The following is a 27,168-nucleotide window of genomic DNA, read 5'->3' as shown; positions in this document are numbered from 1 at the left end:
ACAAATCAGTGAGTGAACACTTTGAGTGGAGAACAAAAAAGTGCTTATTACTTTGGGGTTGGAATCAGACTGGTCAAGGACGGATTTTTTTAAACTTACTACGTCATACGCCATTGAATTTCAAGGTTGAAAAGAATCAATCATGCCTTCCTGACAAGCATGACCAAAGTGCTTGGTTGAATCATTCTTGGTGACAGGAAACTCACTACCTCACCACTTTTGATCTTTCCATTTCGCTTTTCTTTCCCACACCCTTCAGTTATGGAGATCTTTACTGTAGCATATTGCACACCTGATGCACAAAGGCTTGGAAGTCTGGAAGTAGGAGGGACGGAGGGAATCCCAATGCCCAGCCCAGGGTCTGAGACCCGCGGTTCAGTGTGGGCACTGTAGCTGACTGTTGGGTAAAGTAGCGGTGCCACCTTTCTCGTGGGTTTGCCTGGACTCTAGGCTTCCCTGCGGGCAGAGGGTCCTTCTTTCCAAACCCCTCGCTTTTCCTCCTCGTGCCCGCCACCAGGGGCAGCCGCATCCCCGCTGCCACCCCCGTCACCTACGCAGCCGCCCTGACGGCTCGGGGGCCGCTCCTCTGGCCCGGGAAGCGGTGGCGGAGGGCGCTGGGCGCGCAGGCGGCCACCCGGCTCTGCCCCGACCTCTCTCTTCCGACTCCCGTCTCTCCCTCCGCTCCCCCTCAGCCCCTCCTTCCACACTCCGCTGCCTCCTCTTCCCGGAGAGCTTCCCAGCACCTTCCGCGACGAGTTTGGAGCCGCCCCACCGCAGAGCCCACGGCCGTCCGAGAGCGAGCGACGCAGGTGTCCGAGCCCCCGCGCCGCCGTCATCTTCGCCTCCGCCTGGGTGGGACCTGGGCCTCGAGGTGGGATCCAACTCTCTCTCCGCCACCCCCACTGCTCCCTCTTCCTGCACCTGGCCAGGCGAGGAGCCAGGCGCTCGGGCGCGCGCACGGGCGGCTGGAGCCCGCGAGCCACCTGGGGTCCAAGAGGCCGGGGCGGGTCCGGCGGCGTCACCGGAGGGTCGGCGGGGACTCTGGTTCTCCCGGGGCAAGCGCTCCGGGGTAACCCTGGGCGAGGAGCATCGGGGCGCGCGGCCGAGGGCGTTCGGCCCAGCCTGGGCGCGAACCTGCCGGGCGCCCCTGAAAGGACTTGCCATCCGGCCAACTTCTTTTCCAGGTCTCCTCGCTACTTTGGAAACTGAAGGGACTGCGACGGAAACCAGTAAGCTCTGGGGCCCGGAGGAGGAAAGATTTGTTGGTTTGGATGACAAAAGAAAAACAAATGTGCTGTAGGGGTGGTTTAGCCCAGAGCTTCTGTTTCCACCATCTAAGCTCTCCCCAAGCATATTAATAGAGCAAAACAAAACAACAAAACCCAATCCCAACCAAAGCACTTATTTAAGGGAAATTGTAGGTATGAGAAAAAGAGACCCAGCTGAGGAATCACTTTGGAAACCCCAGGTAGGAATCACTTTGGAAACCCCAGATAGGATGAGGCCATTTGAGAAAGTCGTTATTTGGGGTGCTATTTCTAGAACTTGGGTTTGCAAGGACTAGAGGAGACTGGCTCTTTTAAACCAGAGGGGGTTCATTATATTGAGGGGCTGCCTGAGTGTCCCCTGTTAACCTTCATTTCCTCAAGTATTAAAGTATGTTGAGACAAATGCTCTTTCAGAGCTCTGGACTGGGAGTCAGAAAATCTGGCTTTTGATAGAATTTGTATTTACCTTGACAGCTGTGATTCATTTAACCTCTTTGGGTCTCTGTTTCCTCATCTGTCCAGTTAGAGGGTTGCATTACAATTCTGAGGGCCTCTTGATAATATCTAAGATGTTTCCCAGCTTAACCATTATAATTCTGTGACTTTTTAACATTTACAAACATTACTAGGTTTACAATTTCATGAAATTAAAAAAAATCTGTATTGATGTTGGCATTTTTTGTAATATGCACTTATGGTTTATGCATTTAAGGCTTTTCAACCAAAATTTGAAGAGAAAAACACTTTTTTAGCTTAGAAATATATAGTTTATATGTAAATAATTAGATCATCTTTCAGTCTAGCTTAAAGAATCACATTCAACTGGAAGTTAATATTTGCAACACTCAACAAAAACATGTGGTTTTAGTATAGTACCTATTCACTTTCAGTATGGTATATTTGGAGGAAATAAAAATTGTTTTGGAGGAAAACAAAAATTGCACCTTTCCTGTCAATTACTGTTCTTGAAGTGTTTGTGACTTTTTAGCATAATATTGTGTGCAGAATATTAAAAATTGGTTTCAGAACACTTTAGAGCCTGTCAGAAATTAAGCTCAATAGCATAGATGCCAATTTTAGTAATGCCTTTTAGTTGTCTTGGAATGAATCCCAGAAAAATAGCAGAGGTTAACTAAACAGATAAGCTTGAAATTAGGAATTGACACACACACTCAAAGTTGTACGGGAAGTGTGTTCTATAAAGTGTGACTGATATTTTTATTTCCTTTTGATAAAAAGCAGACAACAACCAACTGTTGACTTGTTTTAGCAGACAGAATGTTAGGATAGCTTTTGTTGTTACTTGTTAATTCAAAATTATTTGAGACTTAGTCATCAGTAGTTAGGATAGGTTTATAAATGTCTGTGGCTCTTTTTGGTGGTGTTGCTCTAAAATAAAATAATGTGCTCACACCCTGCACATGCTCTTTATTCTGTTTGGGAGAGTGGAATAAATTTGAAGCAGTCTTTTATGAGGGCTTCCCAGGTGGCTCTAGCAGTAAAGAACCTGCTCGCCTATGCAAGAGACATGAGATGATGGGTAGTTCCCTGGGTCAGGAAGATCCCCTGAAGGAGGGCACGGCAACCTACTCCAGTATTCTTGCCTGAAAAATCCCGTGGACAGAGGAGCCTGGTGGGCTATAGTTCATAGACTCATAAAGAGTCGGGTTTGACTGAAGTGATTTAGTATGTACCTACTCTTTTATAAACACATTTAAATTTATTTTCCTTGCCTTTTCACCTTTGGACTGGAAGTGCCATCAATTATTCAGGCATTTGTCTTCCATCATAGTCTCTGGTGAAGTAAATGATCATCGCCTTCGAAAGAGAATACCCAAAGAGTTAAGGAAATTGGTTGTTGAATGAACAGAGAGTCGTCGAACTCAAATATCCTGGCTTCTAGTCTCTTGGAAAACAACTGAAAACAATGGATGGATCTGCTCACAGTCCAACTCATTCATGGTTTGGGAGGGCCATTCTCGTTGGCAGAAGCTCTACTTCTCTTTTGTAATGAAATTACTGAGAGAAAACAGCCGTGTCTTCAGTTAGATCACTGTTATGTAACTAAAAGGTTTGTGTTTGTGAAGGGCAGTATCCCAAGGAGGGTCTTAGAAATAGAACTTAAAAAATATCCAGAGAAAGGAAAGAATTGCCTTGGCAGATACTGTACCGCATTTTTCAAACTGAGAGCCAAATGCATACTAAAAATATGTCCTGTGGAGTTAAAAATGAAGAAAAGGGCTTACAGTCTGCTCTAATTCTTTTAAGATTTTTATGTGATTTACAAATTCCAGTTTTAATTAAATTACAAATGTTCACCTCCTGGACAGACCTAGTACATATAACCTTTTGGTGTTTCAATTCAAATTTGGTCTGGTTATAATTTGTCCTCAAGTATTTTTTAAAACTTCTGTAACTCCATAGTGATATTGTTGTCTTTTCACACACATGATCTTATTAATCTGTAAATATTTTGAACTATGACATATACAGGGAGAAGAGTACATAAAACAAATGTTGGTACTGGTTTACAAATAATATAGCAAATCACTGTAGCCAATGAGTTCAGTTGCTCAGTTGTGTCCGACTCTTTGTGACCCCATGAACTGCAGCATGCCAGGCTTCCCTGTCCATCACCAACTCCTGGAGCCTGCTCAAACTCATGTCCATTGAGTTGGTGATGCCATCCAGCCATCTCATCCTCTGTGGTCCCCTTCTCTTCTTGCCTTCAATTTTCTCCAGCATGAGGGTCTTTTCCAGTGAGTCAGTTCTTCACATCATGTGGAACATCAGTCCTTCCAATGACTATTCAGGACTGATTTCCTTTAGGATTGACTGGTTTGTAATTGTAACTGTTTTGTAACAGACAATTCAAGGCAAATACTCATTATTCACCATACAAATAAAAGAACATGCCAATACCCAGAAACCTTTTTCTTGTTCCTTCCTAATCACAGTTTTCCTTTTATTTAAAAAATTATATGCACACAGGAGGCATCCTTTCATAGATTCTCTCGCTTAACATTATGTTGATGAGACTAAGCCATTTCCTCTCCCTTTTAAAGCATTAACTTTTAAAAAGAGATGTCTATATTCCCTATCATTTGATTCCTTTTCATTTCTCTCTTAAACCTACTTCTGTCACTCTTATTTTCAGTACTCTGCCCACTGTCACCGGTGACATCACCTTTCCCAAATTCAGTAGTCAGTTGTCACCTTTGATCTTATGTCCCCTGTTGGTAGCACTGTCAGTTATCACCCTTTGCTCTCTGATATTTCCTTGTTGGCCTCCAGGATACCATGTATTCTTGATTTTTCCTGCTTCTTCACTAGCCATTACTTTCTGTCCCCTTTGCTGGTCTCTCTTCTGCTCTCAGAGGTTTTAACCTTAGATTGTCTTCAGCTCTAGTTCTTGGGAGCTCTTTTCTGTCTACACTCTTTGATGATTTCATGCAATCTCTATATTTGTGCACTGATGACTCCAAAATGGTAGGTGGAACTTTGAGTTATCTCCCTGAACGTTAGACTTCTATGTCTAAAGACCTGCCTGCTCAACATTTCCACTTGGATGTCTAGCAGAGATCTCCAGTTCAACATGCTCCAAATGGGATCTTCATCTCACCCAAGCCCTCTCTGCAGCCTTCCCTATCTTCATCCTTCATGTTGCTCAGGCCAAAACCTGGGAGTCATCTTTGATATCTCCCATTCCCTCATATCTTAGATGTAATATGCCAGGAGGTCCTCTTTGGTCTATCTTCGAAATAATTCCTGAATATAGTTACTCTTATCACCTCCATGGCTGCCATCCAAACCTGAGCTGCCATCCCACATGGATTATTGTAAGGACCTCCTAACTGGTCTCCCTGCTTTCATCCTTTGCTCTCCATAATCCACTCTCAAATTGTAATCAGAGCTCTGCTTACAACATGTGGCAGATCTTGTCACTTTTTTCCTCCAGAATCTCCAATCTCAAATATTCCTTAGAATTACCTACAAAGTGCTACCTATTTTTTCCTCTCCCTTTTATCTATCTGATCTCATTTTCTTTGCTGTTTCTCTTATTCACTCAGTTCCAGCCACACTGGTCTCCTTGCTATTCTTTGAGTATATCAGAGGCCATCTTTGCTCTGATTGGGATGCTCTTCTCCCAGATATCCACATGACTTAATCTATTACTTTCACTTCTTTCAAATTTTTGTTTAGTTGTCTCCTTTTCAATGAGGTCTACTCTGGTCATCATATTTTAAATTGCACATCTTACCTTGCAAAACACTTTCCCCTTCCTTAGCTTTTCCTCATGTTCTTACCACATTTAAAAATACTTACTGGCTTATTATTAATCATTTTTTTTCCTGTCTTATTTTTATTAGAATGCAGACTCCATGAGGGTGGATTTTTTTTTTTCCTGTTTTATTCACTGTTATATCCCTAGTACCTGAAACAGAGCCAAGCATGTAAGGGGAGCTTAGTAACTTTTTTGTTGTTGTTGATTGAATGCTGTTGCTGACAGTGACTGTGTTCATTTTTATTATTGGATATATTTTGTTTTATGAAAATAATACTTTTATTTTTTACTCATTGTGATTAAGGATATTTGGATCATTTCTACCCTCTCCTTCCCTCTCTCCCTTTTTTCTTTCCCTCTCTCCTTTTTCTTTCTTTCTCCCTTCCTCCCTCCCTTTGTCCTTCCTCCCTTCCCCCTCTCTCCTCCTTCCTCCTTTTCTCTTCTTCCTCTCTCCTTCCCTCCTTCGTGACCTCATGGACTGCAGCATGCCAGGCTTCCCTGCCCTTCACTATCTCCTGGAGTTTGCTCAAACTCATGTCCATTGAGTTGGTGATGTCACCCAACCATCTTGTTCTCTGTGTCTTTAGAGTATAAAACTCCTAGTCAAATTACTAGATCACAGGGCTTGCAGATATCAGCTTTATTAGACAATGCCAGGCTTTTCCAGCATGTTTCTACCCATTTATATTCCTACTTTCATTCCTCTACATCTCTGCCAAAATTTACTATTATCAGAAACTTTAATTTTTGCCCATTTGGTGGGTATGTATTATCTCATTGCCTTTTGTTTCTTTAATTACTAGTGAGATGGAGCCTAGTATCTGTAAAAATAGGCTAGGTTATGCTTTGGTAACAAATTATCCCCAAATCTCATTGACTTAATGTGATAAAGATTTATTTGTCATTCAAGTAAAGTTTCCTCTGGTTTAGGAATCTCTCCAGCACAACTATTTTCAGAAACTTAGAAGTCTAAAATCAGGAAAACTGCTATCATTCTGTACAATCTGGAACACAGGACTTTCCCAGTTGATGTAGTATGGAGAAAATTGTGGATAATTGTGAACTAACTTTAAATGCCTCCATCTGGAAGTGACATAAATGATTTGCACTCATGTTTTAGATGCAAAAGAAATCCTAACTTCAAGGAGACAGGGAAGGTTAATCCTCTGTGCTAAAAGGAAAAATAAAGGTGAATACTGGTTATTCGTTTTTGTGTTAATTAGATACCCCCAAATTTAGTGGCTCAAAACAAGAAATACTTATTATTGGTATTTTCAAATACCAAGTGTTGACATATGTGTGGGTCTGTTTCTGAGCTTTGTATTTGTTCTTTATGTCTCTTTCTCTAATTACTGCAGGTTTAAATTGTCTTGCTATCTGGTAAATAGGGGAGTAAATCCTCCCTCTTGGTCCAGTTTTTTCAGGAGTGCTATAGCATTCGTTGGCCCTTTATCTTTCCATATATGTTTTTCAAATCGGCTTATCTAGTTCTAAAAAGTTTGTTAGGAATTTAATGGAGATTCCATTGAGATTATTTTGAGTCTATAAACAATTAAAAGGAAATTGATACTTTGTAAATATTCAGTTTTAGAATACACGACTGTCTCTCAATATATTTAGATCTTCTCTGACATGACAATATTATAACCATTATAATAGTATAATTTTTCTCTTAGGAGTCCTTGAACATTTTGTTCTATTTATTTACAGAAACTGCATATTTTTGAAGTTATCTTAAATGATATCTTTTCCAAAAATTCATTTTCTTTTTGCTACTGCCATAGAGAAATAAACTTGACCTCTAAAAGTATTTTAAAAACAATAGCTTTATTGGACTATAATTCATATATCGTAAAATTTTCCTTTTATAGTGTACAAATCACTGGTTTTCAGTACATGAACACACTTATGTAACCATCACCATTATTTAACTTTAAAGCATTATTATCACTCCCAAAAGCAACCCCATACCCCTTTGCAGTCACTCCCTATGTTCCCTTCTCTGATCCCTGGAAATTATTGATTTACTTTCTGTGTCTATGGGTTGCCTATTCTGGACATTTTATATTAATAAAATCATAGGGGCTTTGGTGAACAGATTCTTTCACTTAGCATGCTATTTTTAAGATTTATCCATGCTGTATCATGGATCAGTGCTTCATTCTTTTTTTTAATCATAAAAGAATATTTTCTTGGGGTTTACATTGAAAACATGATTCCATGGAAATACTTCATTCTTTTTATGGCCAAATAATATTTTATTATATGGATACACCACATTTTGTTCATTCACTCATCAGTTGATGAATATTTGGGTAGTTTCCACTTTTTGACTACTATGAATAGAGCTGTTACTAATATTTGCATACAAGTTTTTATGTGAACATATGTTTTCATCTCTTGGGTATATACCTAGGAGTAGAATTGCTCAGTCATATGGCAACATTATGTTTAACATTTGAAAATCTGCCTGTTTTCCAAAGAAGTTTTCAACATTTTATATTCCCACCAGCAATGTATTAATAGGGGTTTTAATTTCTCCATCTCCTTGTCAATACTTGTTACCATCCAAAACTTTAAGATATCATAGTGAATGTGAAGTGATACTCATGGTTTTGACTTGCATTTTCTGATGACTGATGATCTTAAGCATTTTTTTTCATGTGCTTGTTGGCCATGAAAAGATATTTATATATCTTTTTTGAGAAATGTTCTTTGCTTGTTTATTAATTGGATTGCTTGTCTATTTTTGTGGTTGTTATGAGAGTTCTTTATATAGTGTATGATATCTTTTAAGATACAGAACTTCAAATAGTTTCTCCTATCCTGTGGGTTTTTCACTTACTTGAAGGTATCCTTTGAAACCCCTAAGTTTAAAATTTTAATTAAATCTAGTTAATCTATTTTTATACTTAATTTTGGTGTCATATCTAAAAAGCCATTACCTAATTCAGGGTTGAAGAGTTTTACTTCTATGCTTTACTTATAAGAATATTATAGTTTTAGCTTTTATATTTTGGTTTTTGATTACTTTGAATATATAGAGTGAAGGAAAGGACCAATTTCTTTTGCATCTGGATATCTACTTGTCACAGCACCATTTATAGAAAAGACCATTTTTTCCTCATGTCTAGATGTCTTGTTAAAAACCATTTTAAAGGTTTATTTCTGGATTCTCAGCTTTATTCCATTGCTCTATTTCTGTCCTTTTATGAGGTACCACATTGTCTTGATTCAGTTGAGTTCAGTTCAGTTTAGTCTCTCAGTTGTGTCTAACTCTTTGTGACCCCACGGACTGCAACACGCCAGGCTTCCCTGTTCATCATCAACTCCTGGAGCTTGTTAAAACTCATGTCCATTGAGTCAGTGATCCCATCCAACCATCTCATCCTCTGTCATCCCCTTCTCCTTCTGCCTTCAATCTTTGCCAGTATCAGGGTCTTTTCCAATGAGGCAGTTCTTCACATCAGGTGGCCAAATAATTGGAGTTTCAGCTTCAGAATCAGTCCTTCCAATGAATATTCAGGACTGATTTCCTTTAGGATGGACTGGTTGGATCTCCTTGCAGTCCAAGGGACTCTCAAGACTCTTCTCCAACACCACAATTCAAGAGCATCAATTCTTCGGTGCTCAGCTTTCCTTATAGTCCAACTCTCACATCTATACATGACTACTGGAAAAACCATAGCTTTGACTAGACAGATCTTTGTCAGCAAAATAATGTCTTTGCTTTTTAATATGCTGTCTAGGTTTGTCATAGCTTTTCTTCCAAGGAGCAAGCGTCTTTTAATTTCATGGCTGCAGTCACCATCTGCAGTGATTTTGGAGCCCAGGAATATAAAGTCTGTCACTGTTTCCATGGTTTCCCCATCTACTTGCCATGAAGTGATGGGACTGGATGCCATGGTCTTAGTTTGATTGTCTTGATTACTGTAGCTTTGAAGCAAATTTTGAAATCAGAAGTGAATCCTCCAACTTTGTTCTTCTTTTTCAATATTGTTTTAGCTATTTCCTTGTGAATACATATGGATTTTAGAATCAGCTTGTCAATGTCAATACAAAATGTCACTATAAATTTGAAGGGATTATACTGAATCAAATTCAGAAGTATTACCATCTTAATAAAAGTTTTTTCAGTCTATGAACATGGGGTGTTTTTCCATTTATTTAGGTATTCTTTAATTTCTTTCAGTGATGTTTTATAGTATTCATTGTATAAATAATTGCACTTCTTTTGTTGAAAATGTTCTTAAGTAGTTAATTCTTTCTAATACTATAGGAAATGAAATTGTCTTTTAATTTTGTCTCAGATTGTTCATTGCTAATGCACATAAATAGAAGTGATTTTTGTGTATTGATTTTGTATTCTGCAACCTTGCTGAACATATACAGAAATAGCAAGGATCTAACAGAAGCAGAAGAGGTTAAGAAAAGGTGGCAAGAATACACAGAAGAACTATACCGAAAAGGTCTTAATGATCTGAACAACATGATGGTGTAGTCACTCACCTGGAACCAGACATCCTGGAGTCTGAAGTCAAGTGGGCATTAGGAAGCATTACTGTGAACAAGCTAGTGGAAGTGATGGAATTCTAAATGAGCTATTTAAAATTCTAAAAGATGATGCTGTTAAAATGCTACACTCAGTATGTTAACAATTGGAAAACTCAGCAGAGACCACAGAACTGGAAAAAGTCAGTTTTCATTCTAGTCCCAAAGAAGGGCAATGCCAAAGAATGTTCATACTGTTGCACAAGTGCACATGCTAGCAAAGTAATGCTCAAAATCTTTCAGGCTAAGCTTCAGCAGTACATGAACCAAGAACTTACAGATATACAAGCTCCATTTAGAAAAGACAAAGGAACCAGAGATCAAATTGCCAACATCTGTTGGATTATAGAAAAAGCAAGGGAATTCCAGAAAACATCTACATCTACTTCATGAACTACCTTATAGCCTTTGACTGTGTGGATCACAACAAACTGGAAAATTCTGAAAAGGATGGGAATACCAGACCACCTGATCTGCCTCCTGAGAAATCTGTATGCAGGTCAAGAAGAAACAGAACTGGACATGGAAAAATGGACTGGTTCAAATTGGGAAAGGTGTATGTCAAGGCTGCATATTGTCACCCTGCTTATTTAACTTACATGCAGAGTACATCATGTGAAATGCTGAGCTGGATGAATCACAAACTGAAATTAGGATTGCAAGGAGAAATATCGACAGTCTCAGATATGCAGATGATACCATTCTAATGGCAGAAAGTGAAGAAGAACTAAAGATCCTCTTGATGAGGGTGAAAGAGGAGAGTGAAAAAGCTGGTTTAAAACTCTCCATTCAGAATACTAGGATTGTGGCATCTGGTACCATCACTTCATAGCAAATAGATGGTGAAAAAGGAGATGCAGTGACAGATTTTATTTTCTTGGGCTCCAGATCACTGCGAATGGTGACTGCAGCTATGAAATTAAAAGACATTTGCTCTTTGGAAGAAAAGGTATGACAAATCTAGACAGTATATTATAAGCACAGACATTACTTTTCAACAAAGATCCATCTAGTCAAAGCTATGGTTTTTCCAGTAGTCATGTACGGATGTGAGAGTTGGACCATAAAGAAGACTGAGTGCTGAAGAACTGATGGTTTTGAATTATGGTGCTGGAGAAGACTCTTGAGAGTTCCTTGGACAGCAAATAGATCAAACCAGTCAATCCTAAAGGGAATCAACCCTGAATATTCATTGGAAGGACTGGTGCTGAAGTTTACAGGACATTGGCCACCTGATGCCAAGAGCCAACTCATTGGAAAAGACCCCAGTGCTGGGATAGATTGAGGGCAGGAGGTGAAGGGGCGACAAAGGATGAGTTGGTTTGATTACTCAATGGACATGAGTTTGAACAAACTCTGGGAGATAGTGAGGGACAAGAAGCCTAGAATGCTGTAATTCCTGGGGTTGCAAATAGTCAGACATGACTTAATGACTGAACAACAGAAATATTTTTGTGTGTGTGAATTCCTTAATATTTTCTATGTACAAGATCATGTCATTTGAGAATAAAGATAGTTTTACTTCTCTCTTTATAGTCTAAATGTTTTCTATTTCTTTTTCTTGCTTAATTGCCCTAGCTGAAACATCTAATTGAATAGAAAGTGCAGGTGAATAACGTTATCTGATCCTGCTTTACAAATAGCTGTGAAAAGAAGAGAAGTGAAAAGCAAAGGAGAAAAGGAAAGATATAAACATCTGAATGCAGAGTTCCAAAGAATAGCAAGAAGAGATAAGAAAGCCTTCTTCAGCAATCAATGCAAAGAAATAGAGGAAAACAACAGAATGGGAAAGACTAGGGATCTCTTCAAGAAAATCAGAGATACCAAAGAAACATTTCATGCAAAGATGAGCTCGATAAAGGACAGAAATGGTATGGACCTAACAGAAGCAGAAGATATTAAGAAGAGATGGCAAGAATACACAGAAGAACTGTACAAAAAAGATCTTCATGACCCAGATAATCATGATGGTGTGATCACTGACCTAGAACCAGACATCCTGGAATGTTAAGTCAAGTGGGCCTTAGAAAGCATCACTACGAACAAAGCTAGTGGAGGTGATGGAATTCCAGTTGAGCTATTCCAAATCCTGAAAGATGATGCTGTGAAAGTGCCTCACTCAATATGCCAGCAAATTTGGAAAACTTAGCAGTGGCCACGGGACTGGAAAAGGTCAGTTTTCATTCCAATCCCAAAGAAAGGCAATGCCAAAGAATGCTCAAACTACCGCACAATTGCACTCATCTCACATGCTAGTAAAGTCATGCTCAAAATTCTCCAAGCCAGGCTTCAGCAATATGTGAACCGTGAACTTCCTGATGTTCAAGCTGGTTTTAGAAAAGGCAGAGGAACCAGAGATCAAATTGCCAACATCCGCTGGATCATGGAAAAGGCAAGAGAGTTCCAGAAAAACATCTATTTCTGCTTTATTGACTATGCCAAAGCCTTTGACTGTGTGGATCACAATAAACTGTGGAAAATTCTGAAAGAGATGGGAATACCAGACCACCTGACCTGCCTCTTGAGAAATCTGTATGCAGGTCAGGAAGCAACATTTAGAACTGGACATGGAACAACAGACTGGTTCCAAATAGGAAAAGGAGTTCGTCAAGGATGTATATTGTCACCCTGTTTATTTAACTTATATGCAGAGTACATCATGAGAAACACTGGACTGGAAGAAACACAAGCTGGAATCAAGATTGGCAGGAGAAATATCAATAACCTCAGATATGCAGATGACACCACCCTTATGGCAGAAAGTGAAGAGGAACTAAAAAGCTTCTTGATGAAAGTGAAAGTGGAGAGTGAAAAAGTTGGCTTAAAGCTCAACATTCAGAAAACGAAGATCATGGCATCCCGTCCCACCATTTCATGGGAAATAGATGGGGAAACAGTGGAAACAGTGTCAGACTTTATTTTGGGGGGCTCCAAAATCACTGCAGATGGTGACTGCAGCCATGAAATTAAAAGACGCTTACTCCTTGGAAAGAAAGTTATGACCAACCTAGATAGCATATTCAAAAGCAGAGACATTACTTTGCCAACAAAGGTCTGTCTAGTCAAGGCTATGGTTTTTCCTGTGGTCATGTATGGATGTGAGAGTTGGACTGTGAAGAAGGCTGAGCGCTGAAGAATTGATGCTTTTGAACTGTGGTGTTGGAGAAGACTCTTGAGAGTCCCTTGGACTGCAAGGAGATCCAACCAGTCCATTCTGAAGGAGATCAGCCCTGGGATTTCTTTGGAAGGAATGATGCTAAAGCTGAAACTCCAGTACTTTGGCCACCTCATGCGAAGAGTTTACTCATTGGAAAAGACTCTGATGGTGGGAGGGATTGGGGGCAGAAGGAGGAGGGGACGACAGAGGATGAGATGGCTGGATGGCATCACTGACTCGATGGACGTGAGTCTGAGTGAACTCCGGGAGTTGGTGATGGACAGGGAGGCCTGGCCTGCTGCGATTCATGGGGTCACAAAGAGTCGGACACGACTGAGCGACTGATCTGATCTGATCTGATCTGATCCTGCTCACTCATCAGGGAAGCAGCCAGTCTTTTACCGTTAAGTATGATGTTAGCTGGGGATCCCTTGGTGGTTGAGTGGTAAAGAATCTGCCTGCCAAGCAGGAGAAGTGGGTTCTATCCCTGGGTCAGGAAGATCCCTTAGAGAAACAAATGGCAATCTGCTGCAGTATTCTTGCCTGGGAAATTCCGTGGACAGAAGAGCCTGGTAGGCTACAGCCCATGGGTCGCAAAGAGTTGAACATGACTTAGTGACTAAGCAACAGCAACAATAATGATGTAAACGATGGGTTATTCATATGCAGCTTTATCAAGTTGGAGAAGTTCTATGTCCTGTTGAATGTTTTTGTCATGAAATAGCATTGGAATTTGTCAAATGCTTTTACTGTTGACTTGTCATGTCTTTTAATCTATTATTATGATTGATCGAACATTGATTTTCATATTTTAAATGAAACTTGTGTTCCTGAGGTAAATCATATTTGATTACAGTGTATAATCCTTTTTATACATTGGAGGGTTTGGTTTGCTAGTATTTTTCGCATCTATATTCATGAGAGATATTGGTCTGTAGTTTCTTTTATTGTGATGTCTTTGTCTAGTTTTGGTGTCAGAGTAATACTGGCCTCATATAAAAAGTTGGGAAGTATTTAAAATACTTGGTTTTATATTTTTCACCAGCAATCTTGCTAAATTTTGTAACTAAGTTTAACAACTTACATATAGATACTTTGGGATTGTCCATTTTTATTGTCATTAGTGAATAATGGCAATTTTGTTTCTTTCTTTATAATCCTTAATCTTTTCCCACTTATCTCTCTGCCTTACCTAGCACCTCAGGTATAATGTTGTTTTGAAGTGCTCACAGAATAAATCATTTCACATTAAGAATGATGTTTCTTTCTGACTTTGAATTTTCCTCTCAATACTGCTTTATCTGCGTGAAATTAAGTTTTGAGATGCTTTTTTCATTATCATAAGTTTAAAATGTATTTTGATTTTGATTCTATCTTTTTTTGCCCTGTAGATTACAAAAAACAATTTTTATTGTCCCAATATATGACATTTGTGTAGTTATATTTTTGTTATTTTTTTCCTGCCTTAAAAACACTGTGGACAGAGAATGTGGTCTATATCTGTATGATTTTAGTCTTTGGATTTGTTTGTAACTTGCCTTATGTCTTTGTATGTGGTCAGTTTTTGTAAACACCCCACTGGTGATTAAAAATAATGTGCCATCTACAGTTTGGAGGAGCTGAGTTCAATGTATGTCAAATTTGTTAATGTTTATGTTCCAGTGTCATTTGTTAATACTATTTCAGTCATATATCCTCATGTATTTTTGTTTGCTGTTCTATTTTTTTTTGTTTCTATACATAAATTGATATAAATTTGTTTTATCAGTTCAAATGCATGCACTTAAAAATGTAACTTTAGCACACAATCATTTTATTGTTTAGTCACTAAGTCTTGTCTGAGTCTTTTGGGACCCCATGGACTATAGCCCACCAGACTCCTCTGTACATAAGATTTCCCAGGTAAGAATACTGGAGTGGATTGCCGTTTCATTCCCCATCTATTCATTCTTTAAGGAGAAAGTATTAAAAATTTCTACCATATGTGTGGATATCTGTTGTTTTCCTTGTGGTACTCTGAGTTTTCACCATATATCCATGTACTTTGAAGCTACATTGTAATAAGCATATGTTATTTTGAAGTTATACTATATGTATGCATTAAAATTATTATATATTCCTGCTGAATGGAAACTGTCATTAATTTGGAGTGATTCTCTTCACTTATATTTCTGTTTATATAGGGTATTATTAAGGAGATGTTTTAAAATACATATTTATGTGTTTAACAACCTTTTTAAGGTTGTTCTGACTTATGATTATCCTCATGCTTCCTGTTGGCTTTAAAATGAAAACTAGAAATATCCACTCCTGTAACTCTTAAATCCATATTTCTGAGCTTAAACATGTGATTAATGCCATTGTAATATTTTAAAGTGAGATTTTGTGTTTGTAAGAAATATCAGACACAGAAATGCTGAATCTGTAGTAAAACATCAATGTCAAATTTAAGTGCTGTGAACTCATAAGTTTAAAATCTTTTCCAGAATGCAAACATTCAATGTCTAAGGTAGGCTATGTGAAATTTTTGTGGATATTGATTCTCACTGAATGAAAGTCAGCAAGTCACTTGTTATTTCATAGAACTGCTAGGCTAGATTCACCCCACTTATACAATTTTATGATGCCAATAAAATGTCTTCTGAAGTGAATACAGACCACTGTCAGTGTGGGACAGTATTTGCCTGGCTTTGGTGTCTTCGGGAGGTCTAGTTGACTGGGTTAAAGCTATGACTCTGCTTAGCATAGCATGGAGCCTTGCTGAGGAGAGAATAGAGTTATGGGAACCATTGTCTGTGGGCCATGGATGGTCTTTAAGGAGAGAGTCACACATTTGAGAACTATTTTAGTGAAAATTCCTAGTACCTATGGTGCTGATGGTTTTAGTCTCTAAGTCATGTCTGATTCTTTCATACTCCATGAACGGTAGGGGTCACAAACTGTAGGAGGCTGGTGGTAGCCCACCAGTCTCCTCTGTCCATGGGATTTCCCAGGCAAACATACTGGAATGGGTTGCTGTTTCCTTCTCCAGGGGATCTTCCTGACCCAGGGATCAAACCCACATCTCCTGCATTGCAGGCAGATTCTTTACCATTGAGCCACCAGGGAAACCCCTTCTGGCACCTATCAGTTCAGTTGCTCAGTCATGTCCAACTCCTTTCGGACATGAAAGGAGCATGGACTGCAGCACATCAGGCTTCCCTGTCCATCACCAACTCCCAGAGCTTGCCCAAACTCATGTCCATCGAGTTGGTAATGCCATCCAACCATCTCATCCTCTGTCATCCCCATCTCCTCCTGCCTTCAATCTTTCCCAGCATCAAGGTCTTTTCCAAAGAGTCAGTTCTTCACATCAGGTGGCCAAAGTATTGGACTTTCAGCTTCAGCATCAGTCCTTTCAATGAATTTTCAGGACTGATTTCCTTTAGGATTGACTGGTTTGATCTCCTTGCAGTCCAAGGGACTCTCAAGAGTCTCCTCCAATACCACAGTTCAAAAGTATCCATTCTTGGGTGCTCAGCTTTCTTTATAGTCCAACTCTTAACATCCATACATGACTACTGGATTGCTTCTTGGCCTTTTGGCTAAGATCAAGTATGGTATCTGGTACCTATGGACCTCTTTAATTCAAACTAGGGTTATATGGACTAGTAAATAAAAATGACCCAGCTGGAGACACTCTAAAGTGGCATTGTGGCATTGATATTAATTTTAGTCTTTGCCAATTAGAAAATCCAGAAATAGAACAGACTTAAAAATCTGTATATATATATGTGTGTGTGTGTGTGTGTGTGTGTGTGTGTGTATAATAGTGAGTGAGACAGATACAGAGAAAAGGAGGAGGGGAGGGAATGAAGAGGAGAGAGAGAGTAACTGACTGACTCTACTCTTGGGCTAATAATTTCTATAAAGTTTATGGAAATATATAAGTGCTCTGTTTATGCTAGATAATAGCTAAAGATGTGAGCCAAGTACAGATTCTCAGGAGCATCTATAATAGTATTATAATAGGCTTTAAAAATGTGAACTCATGTTTAAGAACAGCTGTTACCAAATAGCTGTTTAGTGAAGGCATAGGACAACTTAGTTTTTCTCAGAATTATATTTTCTCATTTTACTTTAACTAGCAGCTGTTATTTGGGTGTCTCAACCTAGAAGATAATCAAACAATTGGATTTCTGTATGCACCAACAATATTTTTGAACCAAACTGGTTTCAGCATGAAGGAGATGAAAGAGAAAAAATAGTACACACACATGTGAGTGTTATGTGTTTATGCATAAACACATAGAGAAAACATACTGGCACATACATAATAAGCACCTGATAATTATAGTTGCTGTTAGGAGTGGGCTGCTGTGTCCTCCTCCAGGGTATCTTCTCGACCCAGGGAGCAAACCCACATCTTAAGTCTCCTGTGTTGACAGACGGGTTCTTTACCACTAGCACCACCTTGGAAGCCCGGTTATATTGTTAAGATGTTATCTGTTAGGATTATGACTACCCAGGAGGTAGTTGAGTATTTCTCTAGTGACCTGGGTATTTTACAGTAACACTGTTGGTTAGAAGTCTGCTTTGGGGAAGAAAAGCTTTTCACACAGGACAAACAGTATGTAAAAATGTTCCTTCTATAAAAAGTAGTCATCTGGGAAAATGGTTTCTTGGTCTTTTGACTAATACTATTCTGAACTTGCAAATCAGCTCTTACACAAGAGTTCATATTGTCTTTTACCCATACCTTTGGCTGACCTTTGTTTTAACATTTCAAAGGTTCTATAGAAAACCTTTTTTTAAAATGATACTTATGATATGCATCATATTCCTCCTCATTCTTCAAAGGGCAATTAAATCCTCAGTCCTCTCTGGAATCTGTTATGATTTATCCAAATTAAGAGTAATCTTCAGTTTCTACTAATTAGCACTCTTTCTGGTTGTAATTCTTTAAATCTAAGACATCGTGGATTTTTAAGATACACCACCATTTTTGTACAGCTAAGAAAGGAAAAACTCTGCCTATTTATTTTTACAATGCTTTCTTATAATTTAGAATTTTAGTTTTATACCTACTGAAAGAACTCTTCTAGAATTATTTAGATAAAGATTTTTGTTTATATCATACCACTTTCATAAGGAAACTAAAAGTCAAAGAAATCCATTAAGGAATTCTTTTTCATATTCAGAATCTGGTTTTTCTGAGTCACTTTTCAACTCAGTGTTGTTGATGTCACTGTTTTCTTAAATGGTACCATTCCCTGGATTATCAAGACTATTTGTGATGTTGAACTTCATAAAAGAGTGATTCACCATGGTTTCTGAGATTTTCTGTTTGTCTATTTGCAAATTTTATGCTGACTCTATATTGATCTTAGTAAAAGATGTCCACAAAAAGTTTTCAGACAATACTCAAGGCTCATCTTCCTTCCTTCCTCAAAAGGTTTTTAAATAGTCTGTTGACTGAAATATTGATGGCTAAAAATTGTCTAGTCTGTCATTAGGAAAGTGCTCCAGTTTGTATATATGCAGTCAGTGACAACTAGATCACAGCTGCTACCAAGCCATAAGTGGTTATAAGATGACATTGATTTTAGCAAAGATCCTGCTGTCAGAGGTGTTAAAATATTGTGAATCTTAGAAGAAATATGACACTACTCTCTCCCTTTGTATTTCTTGGAATTCAACTAATATTCCACTTCTGTGAACCTCTAATTAGCTCCTAGGACTTTGTTAATACTGTTTTCTTTGAAATCCAATAACACCTTTTAATTTAATTAAAAGGACAAAATAATAAGTTTGCATGAAAATAATCCATGCACACAGTTACAGAAACTTACTATAATAAAGCACAGCAGTCCCTTTCCCCACTCCCTTCACTTTGTTATTCCTGGTTTTGAGAACAACTGACTTGAACCATTTTTGGTTTTAGCTTTTCCTTTGGCTAACTCTGTAAGGCTAAATAATATGCTTATACTGACTTTTTTCTTTTCATTTATAACCTTTAAATAGATACCATGGTAGGAAGGAATTTATCTTAATAATTTCACCTTTCTCTCTTTCTCCTCCATTATAACTATATTAATTTTCTGACATCTTTTATTGGTTACATTTAAATTCCACAACCTTTTTTTGTTTCATTCACTATAGATAGTTTCTCTTGACTCATTACTTCAAGAGGTTGGGCTATTTCCACCCTTTGCCTTCTCACCATCTCTCCTTTTATAATTATACCACCCCAATTTTTTTATACTACTCCAATTTTGACAACTGTACAGTGAGAATACTGATGATATTTATGTTTAATATTTGTAATTAAGTCTTTCATTTTTGTCTATTGATTAGGCCAAAAAGTTGAAAAATCAATAAATAGCAGCATTAATGCTTTTAGAACTTTGTAAATATTACTCATCACAGAACCAAGAAGAGTCCTAGAATCGTATTTTGCTCAATATGACTTCTAAGCCACCCAGTGGAGAATATTCCTAGAATCAAGGTTAAAGGGATCTTCCTTCTTTCAAATGGATTAATTCCAGCGTTTGCTTAAAATTGTGCCATATTTTATTTCAGTTCATATTTAGATCAGGACTTTTTTAAAGCTTTTTTCCAGCTAACTTATTTTTTTCTTCTAGAAGATTTATGAGTCTTATTTATTAATTCTTAATTTTCAGTGTTTTACTCATTCTCTTTATTTTTTGGCATCCATTCCATTCTTTGTTTTGAAGTCTATTTTGAACTCATTCTTATTTGGACTAGTGGCTTCAATTTTAGACTATGACTTTCTTTTTTCCCTTGTGTAATTCTGATTTCTTGTTTTATTTTCAAATTTTTGCAGCTTCAGAATCGCAGTATGTTTTGAGCTGCCTTGCTTTATCCTGGCCTTTTCCTCTCAGGGCTCACCTGTACTCCACCTGCTATCTGGACAGGTCATTCTCAAGACTGCAGAGCCATCAATTGGCTTGTAGTCAAGCTTTTCAGGATCCCAAATCCCCAGTCCTTTCCTGGTTTACTCCTCATTTTGTTGGAATACATCATAAAGTTACTCCCGAGAAAGAGATTCACAGGATGTAAATTTTCTAAGTCATTGTGTTGTTTAAATTTATTTGTTTTGTTCAGATACTTTCTTGATTGGCTAATAGAATTTTAAATTGCAAATAATTTTTCATTGTCATTCTAGATAGCTTTCTGTAATTCTGTGTTTTGAGATGAAACATTTGTTTTAATTAGGTTCTCATTGCTTTGGTTATTTTTTTCTTCTCTGGAAACTCTTCTTTTCTCTTCTGCAATTTTTAAATGGTATGTTTAGGAATGGAGTTTTGTTTTCCATTCCTTTTCCTTGGAAGTTGCTAGATTTTTTTTTTTTTTCTCCAGTTTAAAGACTTGAGTCTCATCAGTTCTGGGAAATTTTCTTATATTATTTCACTGATTATTTTCTCTTTAGTCTGTTTTTCTGGAAATGCTATTGGTTGGTTATGAATCACTGATCTGATTCCCCACTCTCTACCTTGGGGAGGAATTAATTATGCAAATGTGTTTAAATAAAAGAATGGTTGTCTTATGTAAGGAAGAACAATATGATCTATTTGGTCACTTAACTCAGTGAATCAGTTGAATTAAAGTGAGTCAAATCAATTATTGGACTGAATTACTTAGTCACTAGTCAGCTCAGTCAAAACACTTAGTCTAGTGATATGTGTATTTGTGACATACCCTGATTATGAAATTGCCTTTAGGTTTATTCTATGAGACAATGTTGTATCAGAAAGAGGTAGCATAAAAAAGCTGGGAGGACTTTGCACACATTTAATACCATTAGATAATGAAGATGCCATACTGAATTGGTTTCTAGAAATCCTTAAGATACATTGTGGGATCAAGTGTGTCAAGAACCAAAATTCTGGTGAAAAACTCAGAGTCTGACAAACAAATTTACCAGACTACAAAATGGTAATACTCACCCATCTTTTTCCTAAGAGTCATTTAAGTTGCGAACTAAACAAACGTGTTTTTCTGTTTGCTTGTCACATGCTACCAGTTTTCAGATACAACTTATAAGACGTGTTTCTCACTTAATACTTTATAATATTCTTTGTGATCAAGCTGTGATTTCTGTTTTAAACTAAAGCCTCTCAGAATCATAAGCAGCTCTGAAAGGGATTGTAGGGATGGTCCTTCAGTCTGATAAGGAAGCTGAGATCAAGAATAGTGATATCCCAGGTCTTACACCTGATTAATCAAAAGAGCCTCAATTGGCATCCAAGACTTCTGATACCTAATTCAGGGCTTTTTACCTCAGATTAATTTTCATATAGTGAACTGAATCCCAAATATGAGATAATAAAAAAGACTGGAACACCAAAAGCCTTTAATGTTTCCTTATAAATCTAAGGTAAATATGTTTAAATTACACTCTCATTCGATTTCATGACATAGTAGTAAAAATAATCTTATTCGTGGTATATTTCAAATTGGATAGAATTCATGGGAAAGTTTGTCTCTGAAGTCATCCCTATCATCTGCATATATGAAGCCATCAAACTCTCCTTGAATTACCGATAAGTTGCTAATGTGAATATTGTGTGTGAGCTAAGTCACTTCAGTCATGCCCAACTCTGCGACAGGGGTTTCCAAAACTATATTGCAAAAATTTCTCTTCATTGGAAATAAATATGCAGTTCATTACCTATGCTATAATCATTCAACTTTGTGGTATCATAATAAAGATAAATACTTTAGGAAATAAAAGGAATTTAAAAATTGAGCACACATACACACAAAAATGAAGAGTGTGATATTTATGATATTAGGTCAGCTGTACATATTTATTTGGCATTGTGAGCTTTTTTTGTTTAGTGAAAAATTCAGTCTCATCTATGATACCTGTCTGGTTTGTCATGTCATAAAGGAACATTGCCATTTTTTTGATTAAGCCATATATGAATGTATTGCTTATGTTTTAACTCTGTAAAATAGCATGTGCATAGGAATGAACCTAAAACTTACAGTTTTACATTCATGTTAAATGCTGATACTGATTCAGAGTATTATTAAAGAATTCTTAATTTTAATCCTTTTCCTTTTATATTTTCCCATAGATGGCTTGTGTATATGTCATTTTTTAAATTTGTGTGTGTACTGGTTTTAGATTTACTGTTTTTTAGGTGTACTTCTCTGAAGATGATTTGTCAAAAATTCTGTGTGGCTTTGTTACACTGGGGTAAGTTATTTGCTTTTAAAATGTCCATATATGAGGTAGAGATTTTACTCTTAGAGCTGTTGTTTCGTTTATTGGCTGACTAAATTTCCCATTTCCAGTTATGAATTCTCTTGCCCTTGTTTAAAGATGCAAACGAAACAAAAATGGAAGTGTGAAAATGAAAACTCTTCCCAACCTCCTGGAAACAATATGATGGGTATCCTTCCAGAAGCATACCCTCCCCCCAGCCACACACACACACACACACACACACACTCATGTCTCCAGTTACAAAAATAGAATTGGTCTGTCTATTCTGTATTTTTCTTTTTCCTGCTTAACGATTTTCCAGTTTATCCTCATAACTTTTCTTGTTAGTGTTCATTAATATACTTATTTATTTAAGGATTGCATAACAATGAACTTTATGAATGTACCTTACATTATAAACTTATTTGAACAATTCCCATTATTAGACATTTCTTTTTCTGTAATAAATTATGCTACATTGAAATTCATATACATACATCTTTGTGTATTTGGGAGAGTATTTCTATAGATTAATTTCTGAAGAGGAATTTCTATGTTGAATAGTAAATATGTTTGAATTTGATAGGTACTGTGAAATCTCCTCCAAGCTCTTTGCCTTTTGCAGTCCAACATGAGTATGTAAGTGGTAGCTCAGACAATAAAGAATCTGCCTGCAATGCAGAAGACCCAGGTTCAATCCCTGGGTCATGAAGATCCCTGGAGAAGGGAATGGCTACCCACTCCAATATTCTTGCCTGGAGAATTCCATGGACAGAGGAGCCTGGTGGGCTACAGTCCATGGGGTCACAAAGAGTCGGACATGACTGATTAACACACATTTGATTGCATTTCTGCCAAAGATACGCGTTATCATTCCTTTACTTGGAAATAAGGTATAATGACATTTAAATATTTTGATTTTATTTAGCAAATGTAGCATTATTAAATTAAAAATATGTATATATCAGATGATCATCAAAACTTTAATTCTGTTTATCTAGGACTGGTTTACTTGGCGATAATATTTAAAATAAATGGCTATCATATAGAATAACAGATTTATTCTAAAATGGAAAAGAAATGTCATTTAAAGGTATTCCCCATTATGATTCTGGTAAACAATGACAAGATAATGTTATAAGGGGATATTATCAAGGGATTGTGTATGCCTTGGGAATTCCCACCTTGACTACCACCAGAAGATTATGTTCAAAAATTAAATGTATACTAGTCTTCCTCCTACTTATTGCAGGAATATCCTGGAGAGAAAGCATTCTTTTAAAATCTTGTGTTTTAACTTTCTGTGAAGCATGACAGGCTTCTGTTTGAAAGTAATCATACAATGCCAGTAACTTTTGAGTATATAGATATGGTTTTCTCAGGTCCACTTGGATTTTTTAAAAATAGTGAATACCACGGTACTGCATGGTCCAAGGTTAGTGGAATCTGCAGATGCAGAGAAGTTGTGCATACAGAGGAACTGTGTATAGGGAGGGCCAACTACAAGTTATATGCAAATTTTCCACTGCTTAGAGGGTCAATGGCCTGAACCCGTGCATTGTACTATTCTCAATGGTTTCTTACAACATTCTATAAATATTTTTATTTTCTTTGAACTCAAATCATCTGATTTAGATTGTGTTCCAAGTCTTTGAAATTAAAGTCAGGCTGTCTTTAGGAAAACCCTTTTTTTTCCCCCTAGCAACCATTACCTGTGTATCAACTGGTTCTGAGCATCTCTTTGGTTCCACTAGTCTTTAAAGGTGCCCTGAGAAGCTTTCCTATGACTCTTCTTTTTTTTTTTTTTTTAATTTATTTTTTTAAATTTTATTTTATTTTTAACCTTTACATAATTGTATTAGTTTTGCCAAATTACACATACTATTGTTTGTCATTGTAGCCAGCTATGTAGCTACAGAAAATATCCAGAATAATTCCACTGTTACAGAATTCAGAAAAACTGGACCACAAGGGACTATCAAAGAAAGATAACACTCTCTTTTATATTTTCTAATTTTTATTAGGTTCCATGGTAATGTTTTACATTGGTTTTTCAAAAGGTTTGTGGTTTGGTCAAGTTTTGTGAATCAGAAGATGTCTGGGGCCTTAATGTATAACATATGACAAAACATATCATATGATAACATAAACTTATGCCTTCAGATGAATATTCTGGACTCCTTGCCATTTAGGGTTCATTTTGGGGGAAAGAAATATCATTTGCAAAGGAAGCATGTAAACAAAATAGAATCATCTTTTAATTAGGCTGATTCAGTAGTTACCATGTGACATTCAGTATTACATTTTAATTTTCAAATACTTTGAGGATTTTAGGCTAATTTCAGTTTAGTCAACTGAATCTTCCATGTGCAGCTAGAGAATATAATGTTTTTAATTAGTATTTATTGTTTTGTAAAATGAAAGAAACACCCTAATTTCTTTTTAGTGAGAAGTTCTAATTTCAAAAACACATGTTAGAAGGATTGAGTCCAAAGGACCACAATTGCAGTGACGATTCACTTTTGATGATGTTATGATACCTAATTGTTCAGTGTAGGAAAAATAAAATTAGTTCATGATAGTCCTTTTTGCCTTAATTTTTATATCTGATACATATTTCTATTAATATTTATAGAATGCTCTAGAAACCAAAGTTAAGAGTCATTACTTGTGTATTTGAATATTTTTACATGTATTACTTTTATAATTTAGAATAGCACTTTTGTGAACTGATTTTAAAAATTTCTGTTTTCTTACATTTTAACATTTACCATAATCCTTCAAAGGTCTCACTCTATAGACGCCATGCAAAATTCTTAGAATTCTCATTCTGCATTGCTTTGTATATGAGGCAGCACAATTGTTGGGTGATTAGAGTAACTTGTAAAAGAAAGAATTATGGAGAATTAATTATTTTATTTTCAAACAATTATTTAAAAAACAAGTATCACTTTTTTTTTTTTCAAGTATCACTTTTAAGGTTTTCTGGAAGGGTACAGGTTTATAAAATTGTTCTTAATTTTATGGGTGAGTAATACATTATCTTTAATCAGCAGTGAATGTTTCCTGTAAGAAGTCTGTCATTGTTCATCAATTATTGGAGGATACTAAGGACATATCTTACATGATATTGTATATCTGGAGAATCATGGGCATATTCAGGAAATCATCCAGCTGTTCTGATGTTGAAGACAGACCCTTTCTAAAATCACTCATTGAAAGTAGTGTTAACATTTTGGCATTATTCTCCTTAAGAAATATTAAAACAGCACTTTAATATTTGCTTATATAATTGCACATCCAGATGCCATTAGGCTGGAAGTCCATTAGAGTAATTTATTTATTTTTTTGGTAAAGGAAATTGAATTTAGCTGTAATTTACTTTCATTAAAATATAAATATGAATTGTTAGATTAATGGGGTAAATGAAGTGTGAATTTCCAAAAAGGGTTGCTAAAGAGTCAAGTTATCTCCATAAGTAAAGGTACCCTCTTAAGTATAACACAGTGTTCAATGGAAGCACCGAGTTATGCATTAGGCATTGATTGAGCACTTAGAAAGTTTAATAATAACTATTGAGAACTACATCATTTACTCTTAGATACTTCCTATTGATATCTTAATCAAAATGATTAATTGCTTTTCTCTGTGTCTTTTAAATGTCCTAACAGAATTTATTTATGTAATAACTGCATTTAACTTGGCATATCCAATTACTCCCTGGAAATTTAAGTTGTCTTGCATGCCATCAAATACAACATATGACTTCCTCTTTCCTCCTGGAATCTCAAAGAACACTTCAAATTTGAATGGACGTTATGAGGCAGTTGTTGAAACTAAGCTTAATTCAAGTGGTACCTACTTATCTAACTTATCATCCAGAACAACTTTCCACTGTTGCTTTTGGAGCGAGGAAGATAAAAACTGCTCTGTATATACAGACGACATTGAAGGGAAGGCATTTGTTACAACAGTAAATTCTTTAGTTTTTCAGCAAACAGGTAAGTATTTTAATGTTCCAAGCATTAGTTGTTACTTAACTATATTGGATAAAATATTTTCATTCCCTGAAACTTGTGTGAAATAGATGTCTCTGGATGTGATTCTGAGTAAATATTACCATTTTATATTAGTGATAAAATTAGGATTATCATGTGACCAAACTAATAAGTCCCCAGTTATTTTATGTCCCATGGAAATAAAAATGTAAATGAGGGAATTTTTTAACCTTAAAATATATTTTTATAGTCTTCTAAATTTGCTTTAAAATAAAAAAGTGTATCTTATTCTTTTTAAATAGATAAAATATCAAATGGCAGATAATCCTGTTGAATTAAATTCTGAAGCAAGTAAGGAATCTCAGTAGCCAATGCATATATTTTAAATCACTTTTTTCCTGTTGTTTAAGTGTAATGCATACTGAATGTAGCTAGTGTAATTAATAATTTTGCATCTGGAAATATAAACAACAAAATTATCTCCAAGCCTTCTGGAAGAGCTAAATAGAACAGAGACAATTGACTTAGCACCATAAACATCTATAATATGAAAATAAAGGCATATATCAATATAGTATTCCTGTGTAGGGTTCATCAGAATTTCTCAACCTCAAAATTTTTGACATTGTGGGCCAGGTGATTCTTGGTTATGGGGGACTGGTTTGTGCGTTATACCAGTGACTCAGTGGTAA

At 36.7% G+C, this 27,168-nt stretch overlaps 1 protein-coding gene across 2 annotated transcripts in view; it reads left to right on the top strand.

Moving 5' to 3' along the window:
• The first annotated feature begins 309 nt into the window (after positions 1 to 309).
• Positions 310 to 27,168, top strand: part of LEPR (leptin receptor) — a 92,910-nt gene continuing 66,051 nt past the window's right edge. The window contains exons 1-4 of one of the 2 annotated variants that reach the window (XM_044944888.2): positions 310 to 871; positions 1,185 to 1,229; positions 22,414 to 22,469; positions 26,150 to 26,479. In XM_044944888.2, coding sequence (XP_044800823.1) covers positions 22,430 to 22,469; positions 26,150 to 26,479 — 370 coding nt within the window. In that variant the 5' untranslated portion in view covers positions 310 to 871; positions 1,185 to 1,229; positions 22,414 to 22,429. The remainder of the gene's footprint in view (positions 872 to 1,184; positions 1,230 to 22,413; positions 22,470 to 26,149; positions 26,480 to 27,168) is intronic. The other variant, XM_025288536.3, reaches the window with a different exon arrangement.

Source organism: Bubalus bubalis, chromosome 6, assembly GCF_019923935.1.
Source record: "Bubalus bubalis isolate 160015118507 breed Murrah chromosome 6, NDDB_SH_1, whole genome shotgun sequence".
Lineage (NCBI taxonomy): Eukaryota > Metazoa > Chordata > Mammalia > Artiodactyla > Bovidae > Bubalus > Bubalus bubalis.
This window is presented reverse-complemented; position numbering and strand designations above follow the sequence as displayed.